The sequence below is a fragment of the Liolophura sinensis genome, chromosome 10 (genome assembly GCF_032854445.1).
Source record: "Liolophura sinensis isolate JHLJ2023 chromosome 10, CUHK_Ljap_v2, whole genome shotgun sequence".
In the NCBI taxonomy this organism is placed as follows: domain Eukaryota; kingdom Metazoa; phylum Mollusca; class Polyplacophora; order Chitonida; family Chitonidae; genus Liolophura; species Liolophura sinensis.
Genome location: NC_088304.1, coordinates 12443179 through 12460268, shown reverse-complemented (window position 1 = coordinate 12460268; position 17090 = coordinate 12443179). Strand labels below are relative to the sequence as shown.

Below are 17090 nucleotides of genomic sequence, written 5' to 3'. Positions count from 1 at the left end.
ATCACCCATGTGCAAAGGTCATCACCCTAGTGCGAATGTCATCACCCAAGTGCGAATCATTCTGTTGGGAATATCAAAACGGACATCCAAGTTGTAGACATTCCAAATTTTGTTTTATGGGGTTTTGTATAATTAATTAAGAGGAACCCGGTTAGTAAGAGAGAAAACTACTCAGAATGATAATTGCTGGTATTTCTCCTGTAGATATATTTGTATCACAGAATAAACAGAATCAACTATATCTGTGTTTTTATGTGCTTTTTGGTTTCAAATAAAGATTTTCATAGAATATGTACACGAGAATTTGATCGTGTTGTCTATAAATCCAGATGGCATGCCACCACCACATTCACTAATAACGGACATACACACATGCTTTCATACCAGAAATGTAAAAATAATACTAATATGAGCTGTTTTATTCGCGTATATGAGGCATTTTAAGGGCGTTTAACACTAAGGCCGATCACAGCCGCACACACCTACGGAGCGTGATAAAGATCACGTGACGTCACAAGTAGACAGCTGATCAGAATCTGGGGCTCTTCGTACGGCAAAATGGAGCACATACATGTACTGGGGACACCTCGGCATAACTCACCTTACTGAACATAAAATGGCACAAAACTAACGGTTTTCTTTACACTTAAGGATTGTCTCTCAGGAAAATATAATTTCAGAAATTTAATTCTCATCTGTGAATTACTTCAGACCGTTTGAATAAGATTAATGCGCTGGCGAAAACTGGATCGATCGCCCGACTTAGGGTCCGTGTATATATCACTTACGCTGTGGCTCAAGTAAAGACTTTCATATATCATATATAAAGACTTTCAAAGACGTATATATCTATCTTTATGCAATCTATCATCTGTAACCAGAAAAAAAGATTTATTTATTTATTGTAACGTACACTTTGTCTCAAGACCGTATTCTTTCAGTATAGAAAGACTGAGAAACCGTAGGTCTTTCCGGCAGCAGTGATCAGGTCCAAACGACCACTAGTTAAAACACCCGTTACAAATACCGCCGCTACATATCCGCGTGATTGGCACTGTGCTTAGTTAATTTAATCTTTAGGAAGTATTTTAACATCACAGTATACGTTTAAATTTTTGGAGCACTTCTGTGTGATCATATGGTGTTTAACACAACAAGATACATGTATATGCATGGTAGCTGCGCTGATGACATGGAGCTGAGCGTTCGACATACTGGCAAAAACAAAGTATTTCGATATACTTCGAAATAAAGACAAAGAAAATTTAATTTTGTTCAAATCTTTTTTCTGCACACCAAGGTTTTATTTTACATGCCTGTGTTGTATTTTACAAACCGGTGTTTTTTTTTCATACCGGTGTTTTATTTTCATAAAATGTAGTAAACTTTTGCAATCCGCAATCGTCAGTTGAGAAAGAAAGCTACTGGTCTTCATGTAGGTTTCGTCAGCGTACAATTATTTTATAAAAAGAAATTAAAAAGACATAGTGAGAATCATACATCAATAAAATTAGCTTTTAGATGGGATACCATCGCAAAGCTCAGGCCATGTCATCCTTATGCTTATTTTTTTTTTTTTTTGGCACGTCTGTGTTTTTTTTTTTGGCAGGTCTGTCTCTGGCCTCCATTATTGGCAAACATGACTAAACGAACTAAAAAAAAGATCTGGCGACGAAAATTACCGAGAATTAAAGGGACTGGGTGCAAGGTTCAAAGTTCACAAATCACTAAAAAAACAGCAACAACAAAAAAGCATTAAATTTACTAAACAAAAATCAACTTTTTAATCCGCTCACTCTAAAAAGCATATCCCAAACCTTTAGCTTTTGCTGCACAAATTGTTTGGCAGCGTAAATTCTGGTTAAGTTACTGTAAAACAAACTTCAGCTAAAATAACAGAAAGGAACACACCAAGCTTGATGATCGAAATTTTGACTTACGTCTAAGATCACCCGCGATCCCCAGACTTAGTTTCCTATCCAATTTGGTATTTTAATGAAGTGATTTTGGTACTGTCCTAGTGTATTATAAGATTTAGGCTTGTGCCTTCATATACTTTGGGGGCCTCCGTGGGCTCAGTTGGTTACCGCGCTAGCGCAGCGTAATGACCAGAAGCCTCTCACCAATGCGGTCGCTGTGAGTTCAAGTCCAGCTCATGCTGGCTTCATCTCGGCCGTCAGTGGGAAGGTCTGTCAGCAACCTGCGGATGGTAGTAGGTTCGCCCGGGCTCTGCCCAGTTTCTCCCACCATAATGCTGGCCGCCGTCGTATATGTGAAATATCATGAGTACTGCGTAAAACACCAATCAAATGAATAAATAAATAAATCATATACTTTGAGCTTAGCATCGTTTTTGACATTATTTTCATCAAAACTAGGCGATACTGCCTGCCCTAATGACAAAATATTGATTTATTGATTTGTTTGATTAGTGTTATAAAATATGTCCATTTCGATTATATGGCAGCGACCAACATTACCGTAAGTGTTACTGGTTTCAAAAGAAGACAAATTGATATGTACAATATCACATGTACATAATCAACACATATATTTATATGAGTTACTTCCCCTGTCACCGATTTATATCTCCGTATGCAATGGATTATTTTGCCTGAGAGCACAAATGGCACGAACCCTACCTGAAATCTGTATCTGAAAACAGCACGATACATTAATTGTTCAGTGTTGCTGATGCATTTAAACTAAAACCTAAAATACTGCCATAGAGAAGTGCTGACAGACAAAAATACAAAGATACAGCTGCACTAAGTGAAACGTGAGAAAACGTTTGTTTCTCAATTCTGGATGTGTTGGGACATCCGGAACAACAAACTGATTGCGGAGGGGACCTGTCAGGAACATACCCGGCTTGCATCGGCAGGAAATTTAGGGATGTAGTTGGAATGGCGCCATTACACTATTGGCTTATCACAAGGCTTTCGGATTGGTTCATTGAAAGGCAAAGAACACATTAAATGAAGTATATTTCAGACGAAAGGCCATTACAGACTGTGCAGGAAAATCGTTGAAATTATCTTTTTTTTTAACAATTTGTTTAACCAAGTTAAATGCACTTGAATATGTTAAATATGTTCTGTGGTGGCCCTTTCTGAGCACAATGGGACAAGAGGACGTCACACAAGGTTTCTGTAACTTAACATACATTACAATGCTACATTTCATCATTTAAAATGCATATACATATAGATCAATGAATGTTTTGCAGATTTGACCTTGAGAGGAATTATATCAGGCAAAAAGTATTGATGTGATGTAAATGATACCTTCTGGGTCACGCAGATCACTGCAGAATCTGATCTTTAAACATAATGACACACGGTTCAAAAAATTCAAAAACAAAATAAATCCACTATTTTCCCGGACAGTTTTTAATGGTCTTTTCATCTGATATATACTTCATTTTACAGTGGTCTTTGCCTTAAAGCAAGGCTGTCTCTGAGAATTCCTTTGCAAATGTACGTCAGAGAAACTTCACAATAAGCTAAGTCAGCCTTGTCGACTGCTTACTGTCACACACTGCCCCACAGGCACTGAGAGTAGGGTGGCTCGTTTTCTGCTTCCTCAGGCAAGGCATTTGGGCAGCCTGGAAGCAAAGTTTGACACCATCACTGACAGCTGCCAGAAACAGGGAAATCTTGTGTGCCTTCTTCTTGTATCAGTCTTGATTAACTGGTATCTGCGGATAACTCATCCAACAGTCCTAACAGTAAACTCCATGTGTTGTCTAGAGTTACTTCCCCTGTCACCCCCACTCTTCCCTGCTGGCCTGTAGGTTTGTGCCAGGTGGGGGAGGCAGAAGGGACGGGGGCAGGTTAGGGATCATCATCAGCGCTGGGGGCAGGCTGTATACTGGGGGTGACTCCGCATTCTCTGGGGGGAGACTGGGCGGGGCTACCTGGGCAGAGACAGGGCCCGAGGCATCTCCAGACTTCTGTCTCATCACTAACCAGTCCTCCAACCTCACTTCTCTGTCTGCTTCTTGCTGGGCTTTCAGCGCTGCGTCTCTCTTGGCTTGAACTGAAAGACCCAAGGATGTTCTGCTTAAGTACAATAGGTCTGCGGATCATAATGGAGAAACTTCCATACCTCAAGAATTCATGCTTTCGGATGATTGTTTATAATTGTAGGCTGGCTGGGAACTGAATTAAATTTATTTACTTATTTATTTGATTGGTGTTTTACGCCGTACTCAAGAATATTTCACTTATACGACAGTGGCCCCCATTTTGGTGGGAGGAAACTGGGCAGAGCTCAGGGGATGCCCACGGCCCCTCCGCACGTTGCTGGCAGGACCTTCCCATGTACGGACTAAATTAAATGTTTATAAATCACAGGCTATTAGGATCAGTGCTTGATTTACTCTGATGACTGGACCGAAATTGCACTAGCTTTAGATCAGCGGACAGTTTTATCTTCAAGCCCTGGTGTTTACCAAAATCAAATATTAACAACCTAATATCAACAACAATAGATTAATTGAACACAATGGTCAGTTGTTCACAATGACTGACTGTTCACAACAGTCAACTGTTCATGATGATCAAGTCATTAAAACAATCAAATGTTGACTGTTCACAACAATCAACTGTTACAATGATCAACTCTTTAAAACAATCAGCTGTTAATAATGATTGACTGTTCACAACAATCAACTGTTTGCACTGATTGATTGTTCACAACTGACTGACTGTTCACAACAATCAGCTGTTCACAATGGCTGACTGTTCAAAACAACCAGCTGTTCATAATGATCAACACTTTAAAGCAATCAATGTTCACAATGGTTGACTTTGCAACAATCAGCTGTTTACAATGGTTGACTGTCCACAAAAACCAGTTTTTCATAATGATCAACTCTTAAAGCAATCAGCTGTTCACAATGATCAAACTCTTCAAACAATCAAATGTTCACAATGACTGACAGAACACAACAATCAGCTGTTCACAATGATTGACTGTTCACAACAATCAGCTGTTCACAATGATTGAGTGTTCACAATGATTGCTCAAAAACAACCAGCTATCACAATGGTCGTGAATTCACAATATCAGCTGTTCACAATGACTGACTGTTCACAAACAACCAGCTGTTCACAAACAACCAGCTGTTCACAACTATCAGCAGTTCACAATGACTTACTTTCACAAACAACCAGCTGTTCACACAATGACAGACTTCACAACAATCAACTGTTCACAATGACTGACTGTTCACAAACAACCACCTGTTCACAATGGTTGACCGTTCACACAATGACAGACTGTTCACAACAACCAAATGTTCAGAATGATAAACTCTTCACAACAATCAGCTGTTCACAATCATTGACTGTTCACAACAATCAGCTGTTCACAATCATTGACTGTTCACAACAATTAGCTTTTCACACAATGACAGACTTCACAACAATCAACTGTTCACAATGATAGACTGTTCATAACAATCAGCTATCACACAATGACAGACTGTCACAACAATCAACTGTTCAAATTGATAGACTGTTCACAAACAATCAGCTGTTCACAACGGTTGACTGTTCACAACAATCAGCTGTTCACAATGGTTGACTTCACAACAATCAGCTGTTCACAATCCTTGACTGTTCACAACAACCACCTGTTCACAATCATTGACTGTTCACAACAATCAGCTGTTCGCACAATGACAGACTTCACAACAATCAACTGTTCACAATGACTGACTGCTCACAATGACTGACTGTTCACAATGACTGACTGTTCACAATGACTGACTGTTCACAATGACTGACTGCTCACAATGGCTGACTGTTCACAATGACTGACTGTTCACAATGATAGACTGTTCACAATGACTGACTGTTCACAATAACTGACTGTTCACAATGACTGACTGTTCACAATGACTGACTGTTCACAATGATTTATCATGCACAACAATGACCAACTCTTCAGGCAGATTGTCTCGCTCACTTCATACATGAAGACATCACAGTGGACAAGGCGTGTGTCTTACCTTGTTTCTCTAGGGTTTGTCTCCGCTCAGTGGTTAGATGAGAATACCGACAACTGTCCCCAAAGCTACAGTCACCTGGCAATAATTAAAACACTGACTTTCAGGTGAACAGTCAGAAAACCATGACATTCTCAACTTCAAATGATTATTCTGACTTTCATATTTTCATATTTATGACTTATTTATATATCTAATTGGAGTTTTACACCAAACTCAAGAATGTTTCACTAGTGTGGCGGTAGCCAGCATTACAGTGGAAGGAAACCAGACATAGCACGGTAGAAACCTATGACCATGCGTAGGTTGCTAGCAGGCCTTCTCATATACAACCTAACTGGAAAGGAAGACAGCATGAGCTGGACTTAAACTCACAACAATCGCATGATTGGGGCTTGAGAGGCTCCCGAGTCATTATGCTGCACCAATCAGCCTAGGACGCCCCCCCCCCCCCGTCCCCCAAGCTTTACATATATATAATGTGGTAATTTTAATATGATGAGGACTGAGTTATCAAAAATGACATATATAAAAATCCTACTGTCTTTGTAAATGTAACTTCAATAGAAAAAGGTAATGCATTATATAAGTTCTAATATACATGTATAACAAAACAAGACAGGCATGTAATATTAACAATCCAATGACTATTGAGCTGATACAAAAACACAGAGGTTATCAGTGACATTTCTGCCCATATTTCGCTCCTGTATGCAGACTAAAGTAATAACTTTCCATTTATGCTTTATTTTCCCCTAAATATTGTTTGAAAAAAAATGAATTTTTAGAGGCAAGTGAAGGTAAAAAAAATATTACTTTTCCGAATCACTTAATGAGTTAATGAGGTTATCAGCAAAACCTAACCCAAGGAGAATCTCGAGACCTTCAAGATCTCAGAATGTCACCACTGCTCTAAAATCTTTTCAAAATATTTGGTTATTCATTTATTTTTAAGAGCTCAAAAATAAAATGGATGACCAAAAATTAAGCCACCGGCCCCGACAGAACAGATGGTAGAGCGTCCGCTTCGGAAGAGGTAGATCCAGGGTAAATCCTGGGTCAGTCACATCTAAGACCTTAAAAGAGGAGGTTGTAACTTCCTCGCTTGGCGTTCAGCATGAAGGGGATAGTGCAATGACTGGTTGACCCGTATCAGTATAATGGCTTGGGCGGGGCGCCTTACTTGCCTTCTGTTGGATGGATGTTTGTTGTTTTACAGCGTATATAAATGTGTGTTTGTTGTTTTACAGCATCTAGAGATGGTTGTTTGTTGTTTTCCAGCATCTATAAATGGATCTTTGTTGTTTTACAGTGTCTATATTGTAAATTATTGTATAATTATTTGCTGTTTGGATGAGCTCAAGTTTTGTTGTAGACATTACTTTGAAGTCTTCCAGAAAACTTTTTTAAGTTACCTGCCCAATTTAGCTTTCCCGCTGCTGCTGTCTGCCCATCAGCATATAAGTAGGCTAAATACAGCACTGTATTTTGATCAGCTGTTAATCTGCCTTATGATTTGGTCAACACCATCACTCTCACCTGTGGTTTCCATCTGTCGACACGGCATCTTACATGACTCTTCTTTCAAGATCTCCTCAGGGTCTACAAAATACATCTAAATATTTTAGTATGCAGGGAAACTATAGATTGTTTTTGCTCAGGGCTTAGTCATCATTGATTTCAGAAAGTGTTATTTTAGTTGTTTTTCGAGAAAACTGAAAGCAGTTTGGCAGCAAGTTTCTCACATGCGTCATCTTTGTTTCAGCAATCTAATGTGGGTTCGTCTGGGTCACTTAGTTTGATCAGATATATTTGATGACCATAAAGTTTGACATACATACAAAGCAATATTAGGCCTACTTGTTTTGGGCTTGTGACTGAGCCAGATATTGTTCTTTTTTTCCTATATTATGGGGGGGGGGGAGGGGAGAGGGGATTTGTAACTTTTCGAAATGTAGTCACAGTGCTTAGATGCCGTTCTAGTTTGTTTTAGTAACTGCTTTTTTACTATGTAAACCAGGCAAAGAACTGCCATGGAGTAAAACTTAGTGACAGTAAGAGCCTTAAATTTGGTCCTTCTGTGTTATAACTAGTTGTCAGTCAAGGGAAGTGACCCAGTCTTAACACCTGAACAGCTAAGAGTTGTGAAGTTATCCCTCCCGATCTCTGCCTTTTCTTAAACTATCCATCCATTATCGCAAATCTTAACCATAAGCCGATTTTTTTTACACCATTAATAAGGACACAGCGAGAAGAGAGGGGTTCGTTGTGCAGGGCGGCTGATAAGGGCAATAAAATGTCAACTGTAAACACAACGAAGCACATTTTGCCTATTGCAGTATGTTGTGACAGTGTTGGGAATGCAACAACAACAGCAAATAGAAGAGAAGAGCTCCATAGCAAACCTTTGAAGGCGTCATAATGCAGCTTTTTCATACGTTGGTGGAAAACACCCTTCAAGTGATTTCTTTTGTTTGTCGGGTTATCAGCAAACAATTTATCACAAAACTCACAATAGTAACGCTTCCCCATGATGAAGGACTTGTTGTGGAAATCTCCTGTCTTAGAGGTAAACTTCCTTGCAGACAAATTACGGCCCAAAATTATCATCATCCGATAAAAAACAGAATCCGTCAATATGATCACATATTTCATTGTTTTGTGAGGTTGAAGGGTGTAATCAATCAATGCTTAAATGTTATTTGAGTAAAGAATACACAAACATTCCCTAACTTCCATGGCTAAAGGCTGAATGCAGGAAAATCTCAAACATTAGCGCAAAGAGTGTAAAATTTTACCCCGGATATTTTAATATCAAACAATACGCTGGATGACATGTGCCTCTTGCAAAGATTGCTTGCAAAGGAACCGGGAATTGGTGTTGAAGCTGCAAGTACGAGACAACAGGAATACAAAAACTGGATAAAGCCCTATGTTTTTATCCTACATACTAAGCTTAAGTATATATACACTCAAAAATTAATCTGTTGATTTCAACAGAAACTCTGTTGTTTGAGTGATGCTAGAGTGTATTCTGTTGTCCAGTAACACAACATCCTGGCTGTTAGTTAAATAGAGTTTTTATACTGAAAAATAGAATCAGGGTATTATATTTTAAGAATAATCTGCAATAGCAGAATACATCCTAGCATCACTCAGACCATAGGTAGAGGGTCTATACCTATTGTTTACAACTGAGTTTTAATATGCACGAACAGCCATGCAATCATGACAGCTCTTTTACCTCACATGCTTTATCTTTGCTTTATGCAAACGGGAAGTAAGAAAGTATTCAAACTTCTATTGAGAATTCTGAAATACTTCATTTTCTGTCGATCAGAAGTCTTGTAGATGATGATTTTCTCCAGAGACACTCATCTGTGGCTGTCGTATAAAAGTTTGGGCCTCAATAAAATTTGTGCTCGGCCTTCAATTTTTTTCTCAGTTTTCGGCTCCATATTCCTTTATAGATTCCACGTCTTGAGGCACAAATTAATTTTGAATGACGGAGACTTATCACCGACATTCAAAACTGCCCCGTGACTTTCGTGGCTAGGCGGCCCCTCGCTTAGTGCCCCCCCCCCCCCCCCGCCCCCAACAATTTTTTATTTTCCTTCCCACGCCACAGGCCATAGTTTGAACAGTTGTGATATAAAAGTGTTTAAAATTTTGTTATCTACTATTGTGATACAACTTTCAACGTTTTAAAGTGTTACTCACTCACAACTTGAACATTTGAGTTTTTGCAGAGACGACGGTCCCTAAAACATCGAGGACGTTATTGTTTTTGGCTGTTGTTTAACGTAAGTTGAGTAGAGATAAACCACAGACTTTAGGTAAGTTAAAGAAATACTTCCCCACGTGTCTGTGACGTGCAGATGCGCACACCATCTGGGGCACGACAAGTACGTGGTCTGCAACAGTTAAACGTCTGACTGAAGAAATGATCACGCGAGTACCATGTATCGGCCAATCACTATAGGCTATATTGTCACCAAGGTTCCACAAACAGCGAGAGCCGAGGGATACTATTGGTCATATGGTTACTCAATGGCATGATACGGAAATATACGTAGTAGTCAGTAACCCGCGAGGCATTGATCAATACGCAGGTTTCGAGATATGACGTTACGACAACAGAGTAACGTCCCTTAGTGATATGACGTCGTCGCTTTACGGCACGGTAAGGGTCAATCTTGTTATTTTAACATGGGATGATACAATGTATATATAGGCCTAATATAGAGAACTCATTAAAAAGGATCAGGCTGATCTTCTGAATTGTGTTTTTGGGTGGATTCGCGTTTTCAGTATTGCACCAAAAATGATGTTCTGGCGGTACTTTGATCTAAACACCATCACTGCCATGTTAAAAGATAGGCAAGTAGCCCCACTGTGCTGACGTCATTTTTCACCGGGATGTCATTCTGTTGTCGTAATGGCGTAACTAAAAAAACTGCGTATTGAACAGAATGGGTGCTGCGGATTGACTAACAGGGGTGTAGATACGAGACAGTAACCCTCATATTGGGCGAGGCGTTGATCAATTAAACACGACGAGCGTTACGGATTGACTAAGTGGGATAGATCCATTAGTTTGTAAAACCGGTGACAGCCCCACGTTTGCATGAATGTGTAGGCTACGTGCCCCAATTATTCAATGTGTGGTTGGGGTGAATATAGGCCCACATGAATAAATCTGTCAATAAAGTCATTGATCAATCCGTATAAATAAACCAATAATGTGGTTTGTCGTCAAATTAACAATATTTCAGACATATCGATCCATATGAATTTAACCACACATTACGAAGGGTTGGTTAGGGGACTACATTCGGGGCGGATAGTCCTTACCCTTGAGCAGAGAACATTTCAACATGCTTGTTGCCAGCAACAACAACATTTACAGGTGATTTAATAACCTACATTGAACTACACATATTTTTTATCAATGCTTTGGATCAATTGACTAATTTAATGAATCTTGACAGAAGCTTAATTTACTTTATTTTATCTGGGACAAGTGTAGCATTTACATTAGTCCAGATTTTATTTAGTTATCTATTTTGACTGAATCATTCAGGCAAAAAAAATTGTAGAGAATCATACAGGTAGAAAATTGCAGAGAAACACGATGACATTATGGAATTTGTGCGCCGGGACTCTTTAAGTGGGGTAAACCATATCCTTCCGCAGCCGGTGGTTCTTCGAAAATAGACCCGGCTATCCGCAGCAACGACCTTCCGTCGAGTGCAGAAGGACTTTCGGTAAACTACAGTCATGTCTCTCGTGCGAACTTTGTATCATAATGTCTTTCGACGATCCTCCACGTTTATCTTTACGGTCGTAGTCGGGGCTTTTGTGTTCGAAAGAGCTTTTGACAAAGGCAGTGACTATCTGTTTCACAGAATGAACCAAGGGGTAAGCTTTACTGCTACGTACCATAATGTATGTGTGTTTGATCACTACAACAACAACACGGTTTTGATCTAAACTATATTTGAATTAAAGTAAGAAAGACATTCAAGATAAGAGCTATGGAAAAATTCTTCGTAGTTGTAAAGACTATGCTGATTCTCTTATTAGTCAATGAGCCGCTTTTCAGATGTTTGTTGTGAAAACCCGGTTCTTCAATGAATTCACGTTTCTTTACCACCGAACAGCAACCTCTACTTTAAAATGCACATATTCTCTTCAGAGAAAGTACTTAATGTAATTTATAGTGCAGGCCTACAGCCATATCCTGATGACTTTACAGGTGTTCAATCCCTTCAACGAAACCATACCAATTTATTTACCATTTTATTTTATGTTTGTGTTTAATATTTGTTTTCAGAAACTGTGGGTGGACATAAAAGATAACCTTGCTCCAAAGGAAGAAGAGGAATGAAGATGTGAACGTTAGGAAATTTAGACAAATTGTATATAAAAGTGAAGCGAAATAGTGCGTGTGAAACATGTCAGCATCAACAGCAAAACATCTACATCAGAAAGTCAGCAAGATTTTATTATCATTGCATTTGAAGTTGTCTTTAAGAAAAATGGATCTCGGTCTGCTACATAGATGACATAGACTGATGTGAACAGGAAGAGACCTGAACAGCCGTTTCGGATGTAACTGGATTTAAAAGTATGCAGAGGATGTCGGAACTTCTCACTTGCCTGACTCAGATATATTGAAAGACCTTGTGTTTTAATTGGGCGTTTTGTGGTGTCATGATATGCCGATATGTATGGGTGGACTGCTTAGAGTTCTGTTGGACCCCTTTATAGCTAGTGACTATCTGTACTGACAGACCTGTTGGCATTGACATGTTCAGTCTACATGTATATCGGTTTTACTCCAGATTGTGTTAAAAACAAGTGTAAATTGAAAAAAAAATTTAACTAAAATTAAAAATAAAAAAAAAAACAACACAAACAAAGTGTTGGTAGATTTTTTTTATTTCATTATGCCATTAGGATAAGTATATTTGATTTCTTGTCTCTTTTCAAATGTCGCCACAATATGGCTGAAATATTGTTGATGTGGAATTATACCATAATCATTCATTCATTCATTCTGTTCAAATGATTTATGAACATATTATTGCAACAAAAATATGAGTTTATCACCTTTCCTGACAAGCAGTGTTCGCTCCGTTGCACTGGTGAAAAGTCATGTTTGTCATATGCTGTTTTTAAATGCATATAAGTTCAAAATTTTTACTTTTGTGGTTGGATATGCAAGAACAGCGCAGCAAGGCTGTATTTAACCATCACAAAAAAATGGAAATTAGACTGGATTTTCTGACCAGTTGGTGATCTGCATCCATAGTATAAAGAAATGATAATGAAGAAAGGCAACTGGTGTTGTTGGGATGTGGTAAAATTTTCTGGTGGTTGTGGTGAGAGACAAGCAATCGAGTGTCCTTAGCATCACTGATTTTTTACGATAGTATACTAAGTTTTTCTCTCAGTGATAATGACATTGTGATTGGAGACATCCTGAGAGGTTGTCTATTCAAATCTGTGCAGAGTGAATTTCGGCAGAATTTCCCAAATGGTTCCTGTTTGTTATAACGAAGGAAAAGCCAAATCCCTGACAACATGTGAAGATTTCTTGTCTGCCCTTCATCCAAGTCACATGTAAACTGTGGATGATATATAGCCTTTTGGATGATGTGATACTTCTGAAGGCTGTGCAGTGTGCTAGGAACTCCATAATTTAGCTGTTCAAGGCATTTGCCTTTCAGTAGCTAGGACAGAAGACGTGCACATTCAAACCTTGCCTCGGACTGGGAATTTTCACTCTCAGAGCTAGTTGGTGATAAAATGCATGTGTGGCTGACTATGGATCTTTGTTGAAGATAACTTGTCTTTTGACAACATGATCATATGCATATCATATCACATCTGAGAAAATCTGCATCTGTGACTTGCAAAGGTTGGTTTTCCGAGTTTACTCCAGTTTCCTCCTCCCATGAAACCAACCACCAGCGTGTAAATAAATAAATAAATAAATAAATATAGAAATCCTACAGTAGCTTACTGATGAAATTAAAGTATGGGCCTATAACTTTCAGCATACAGCAGACTGCCTTAAGGTTGCCACTGCGTACTTGACTTGTGTAGAGTGCATGTAAGTAATTAGAAATCTGTTTGAATCCTTGCTAACTTCAGTTGCAGTCAGCAAATCAAAAGCACATTTACTCGCATCTTTGAAGCGAGGATAGACTATGATGGATACAATGGCACAGATATTGGTTGTTTTCATACATGTAGTCGGAACATGCCTCTGTGTGAAGTTTTCTTGTTTATAATTTACAAAAGGCTGCACTGTAGGCAAGGGAATAAGACTTAAGGCTCAAAGAGATGCTAATTCCAGTAAATTTTTGTTATCCGTAAATTTCTTTTCAAATATTTTATTACATCCCCAACCATAATTTTTTGTACGGAAGACATTTGTTTCAAAAGTAGGTCTCCTACGGTTATCTCCCCTGATTATGCTCTCTGCTCGACCTCGGTCAATGTGCGAAAAGCAAGTAGTGAAAATTAAGGGCTACAAGAAAAGATTCATTGACAAGTAAGGTTGGCGACATGACAGCATTATCAGCAAGTATAAATGACATTGTGTGGCCTGAAATGTGAATGAACTAGCAGATAAGGGAAGAAACAAGAATTGTCCGTAGTCACGGAAACTGGTCATTTAGTGGTATGGAAATAGGTTATATTGGAAGGAATCTAAGTATATTTGCCTGTACCTCGGTGGCCTAGCTTTTAGAACATCCGCTTCGAAGTCAGGAGACCCGGGATCAAACCCGGTTGGATCAGGCCAAAGGCTCTGAGAGGTTAGATTAAGGAAACATGATTGGTTGGTCCATTGTCAGTACAATGTGACTGGGTGGGGTGTCATGTCGGCATGGTACTTCAGTGGCGGCATGGACTCACCCTGCCACGGGAAGACACAGTATCTGTCCTCACATCTAATGATTCCTCATCGATATATGTCTGAAAAAGTGTTACGTAGGCCGAAAACGTATACCCAAAAGCTGAATTATATATACTGATATACACTAATGGATACTATACAGTGTTACAAATTGTGGATTGTGTCTAAACGCTGGGCTACACCTGGTTGATTTCTCCCATATTATATAATGAAACAAACCAGATCCATTCATATATAGCTTGCGTGTTTAATGGCTTCCTTGATTCTGATCAGTGTTTGGTTTCCGTGAAATATAGCCTAACTGCTCCAAATTTTGTACACTTTAGTGGGTCGATTCATTTGTAAAATCTCAGACGAAGTTCAAAAATCAGCCATACCCATGACTAACCTATAGGTGTTTATTGCAGGATATAATTCCGAGAATGTTCTTTAGTATTCTATGTGGTATAAGAGTAGATCTAGTTGCATTAGTCACCAAGTTGAGCAATGGTCCTAAAACAGCTATAGCTGTAAAATGGATTTTACTTTTGTGTTTTATTTGTTTGTTTTATTTTTCTTTAGATCACTTGTAGATTCGAGAAAGCCTGCATAGATTGAGATCTGTAGTATTTATGTACCAATACCACCATGACGTCACATCCTTCGATTCATGTGGAAAAGTGGGATGCGGCTAAAGATGGCGTCTTGTCGGAAGAAAGCATGCGCAAAAAGTTGCGTGCGCAAGGATATAACTGCATCCGGTATGAGTTTTCACCAGGGACGGTGTTTCCCGATCACACCCATAATATTTCCAAGAAAGACTCGATTTTAACAGGAAGATTCAAGTTTGCAATGTACGGCCAAGAGGTTGTGTTAGAGCCTGGCGATATGGTGGAAGTTCCTGCCAAAACTGTCCACAACGCCGCCGTGGTTGGCTCCAAATCCGTTGTATTCTTTGATGCAACAAAATGACAGCTGGAACCCAACATGAAAGCAAGTGTACACCAATGAATGACATTTAAAATTGACGACTGTTGCTAAAATCGATTATGCATATATGAAACGGTCAACATAGGTATAAACAATTGTATGATAACAATGTTTGGTATTTTAACACGAGATTTTTTTAACATATGTGTACATACACTTACTACATCCTGTGGGCCACCTATATACCTTTTTCTTATTTTATTTTTATTTATTTATTTATTTGAGTGGTGTTTTATGCCGTACCTAAGAATATTTCATTAATACGACAGCGTCCAGCATTATGGTGGGAGGAAACCGGGCAGAGCCCGGTGGAAACCCACGACCATCAGCAGATTGCTGGCAAACTTGCCCACGTACAGCCGCAGAGGAAGCCAGAGGAGCTGGACTTGAACTCACAGCGACAACTGTGATATAATTTTCAGATTAAATCCGATATATTCCTCGGGTATATTATGCAGGAGTAAACAGAGAACAATGTGTCATAACCAGAAAGATTTTAAAAATTTATGAAAGATGCAAGAAACCGAGAGAACGATGCATACTGAGTCATGGAATTAAGGGCCGTGAATTCCACAGAAAGAAAAAATTAGGGAAAAAAATTATTTTTTCAATCTACAACTTTTAGACTCAGGTTCTCGTATATATAATGTAAATGTCGAAGTATACATCGGTTTAATTAACCGATCGCAGACCATTTGAAATCAAATATTATATAACCAATATGGCAGCCACAGACGAGCTATATTGTCTCTGGCGATGATGATACGTTCTTGTATACGGTGAGATAACACATGAAAACTTGTTGATCCACCAGTATGCTTAGCATATTGCACAAAGCACAGATACTCCGAAAAAGACTGAGAAGTCGCATATTTTACATTTCAATATTTCAACAAATTGTCAAAATATTGAAACGTCAGTATTTTTTTTCCAGAGTTTCTGTATGCTTTTGTGTTATGCTAATATAAAACATGTTGCCATCTGTCATTATAACAGGAAACCTCTATATAATTATTTATTTATTTATTTATTTATTTGATTGGTGTTTTACGCCGTACTCAAGAATTTTTCACTTATACGACGGCGGCCAGCATTATGGCAAGAGGAAACGGGGCAGAGCGTGGGGGAAACCCACGTCCATCTGCAGGTTGCTGGCAGACCTTCCCACGGAGAGGATCTATATAATTAAATATAGCTCCCGTTCACAATATGTCCAAATGACGTCCTCTGTTATTGTACACTGTTGATCACTTTAATAAGTATTCCGACTCGTAAAGCATGTATACAGGCTTAAAAGATGGATTTTCTCTTCCAAATCTAAAGATGGCGACTTATATGAAGAAACCATGGGCAAAAAGTTGCACGCGTATATGTAGAAGGGCATCGGTGTGGGGCAGCTTACCTCCCTTGGGTAAGTCGTCTCAGTGAACCAGCACTATATAAAAGAGGAGTGGAAATACGTCTTGCAATAAGGAGGCACATTACACGCACTCTAGGGACTCCTTGGTCATTATATGACTGAAAAATTGTTAAGTGCGACGTTAAACCCCAAGGACTCACTCAGTTACTCGGAAGTTGTCTTCAGTTATATAGCTGTCGCATGCATGCATGGGTTGGAGGTGACGAAGGAAGTCCCGTCGACTATCACATATAAACCAGGCGGAAAGACCTCCC

At 39.0% G+C, this 17090-nt stretch overlaps 2 protein-coding genes across 2 annotated transcripts; one reads left to right on the top strand and one right to left on the bottom strand.

Moving 5' to 3' along the window:
* Window positions 1–3386: 3386 nt before the first annotated feature.
* Window positions 3387–8568, bottom strand: LOC135476828 (zinc finger matrin-type protein 5-like). The gene is made up of 4 exons (XM_064756960.1): window positions 8422–8568; window positions 7556–7618; window positions 6020–6094; window positions 3387–4041 (listed from the first exon to the last, which is right to left on the bottom strand). Exons 1-4 carry the CDS (start codon window positions 8546–8548, stop codon window positions 3767–3769), a joined length of 540 nt encoding a protein of 179 aa, XP_064613030.1. The 5' UTR covers window positions 8549–8568; the 3' UTR covers window positions 3387–3766.
* A 6506-nt stretch (window positions 8569–15074) lies between these two features.
* On the top strand, window positions 15075–15398 carry LOC135476894 (uncharacterized). The gene has a single exon (XM_064757039.1). It carries the CDS (start codon window positions 15075–15077, stop codon window positions 15396–15398), a length of 324 nt encoding a protein of 107 aa, XP_064613109.1.
* The last annotated feature ends 1692 nt before the right edge of the window (window positions 15399–17090 follow it).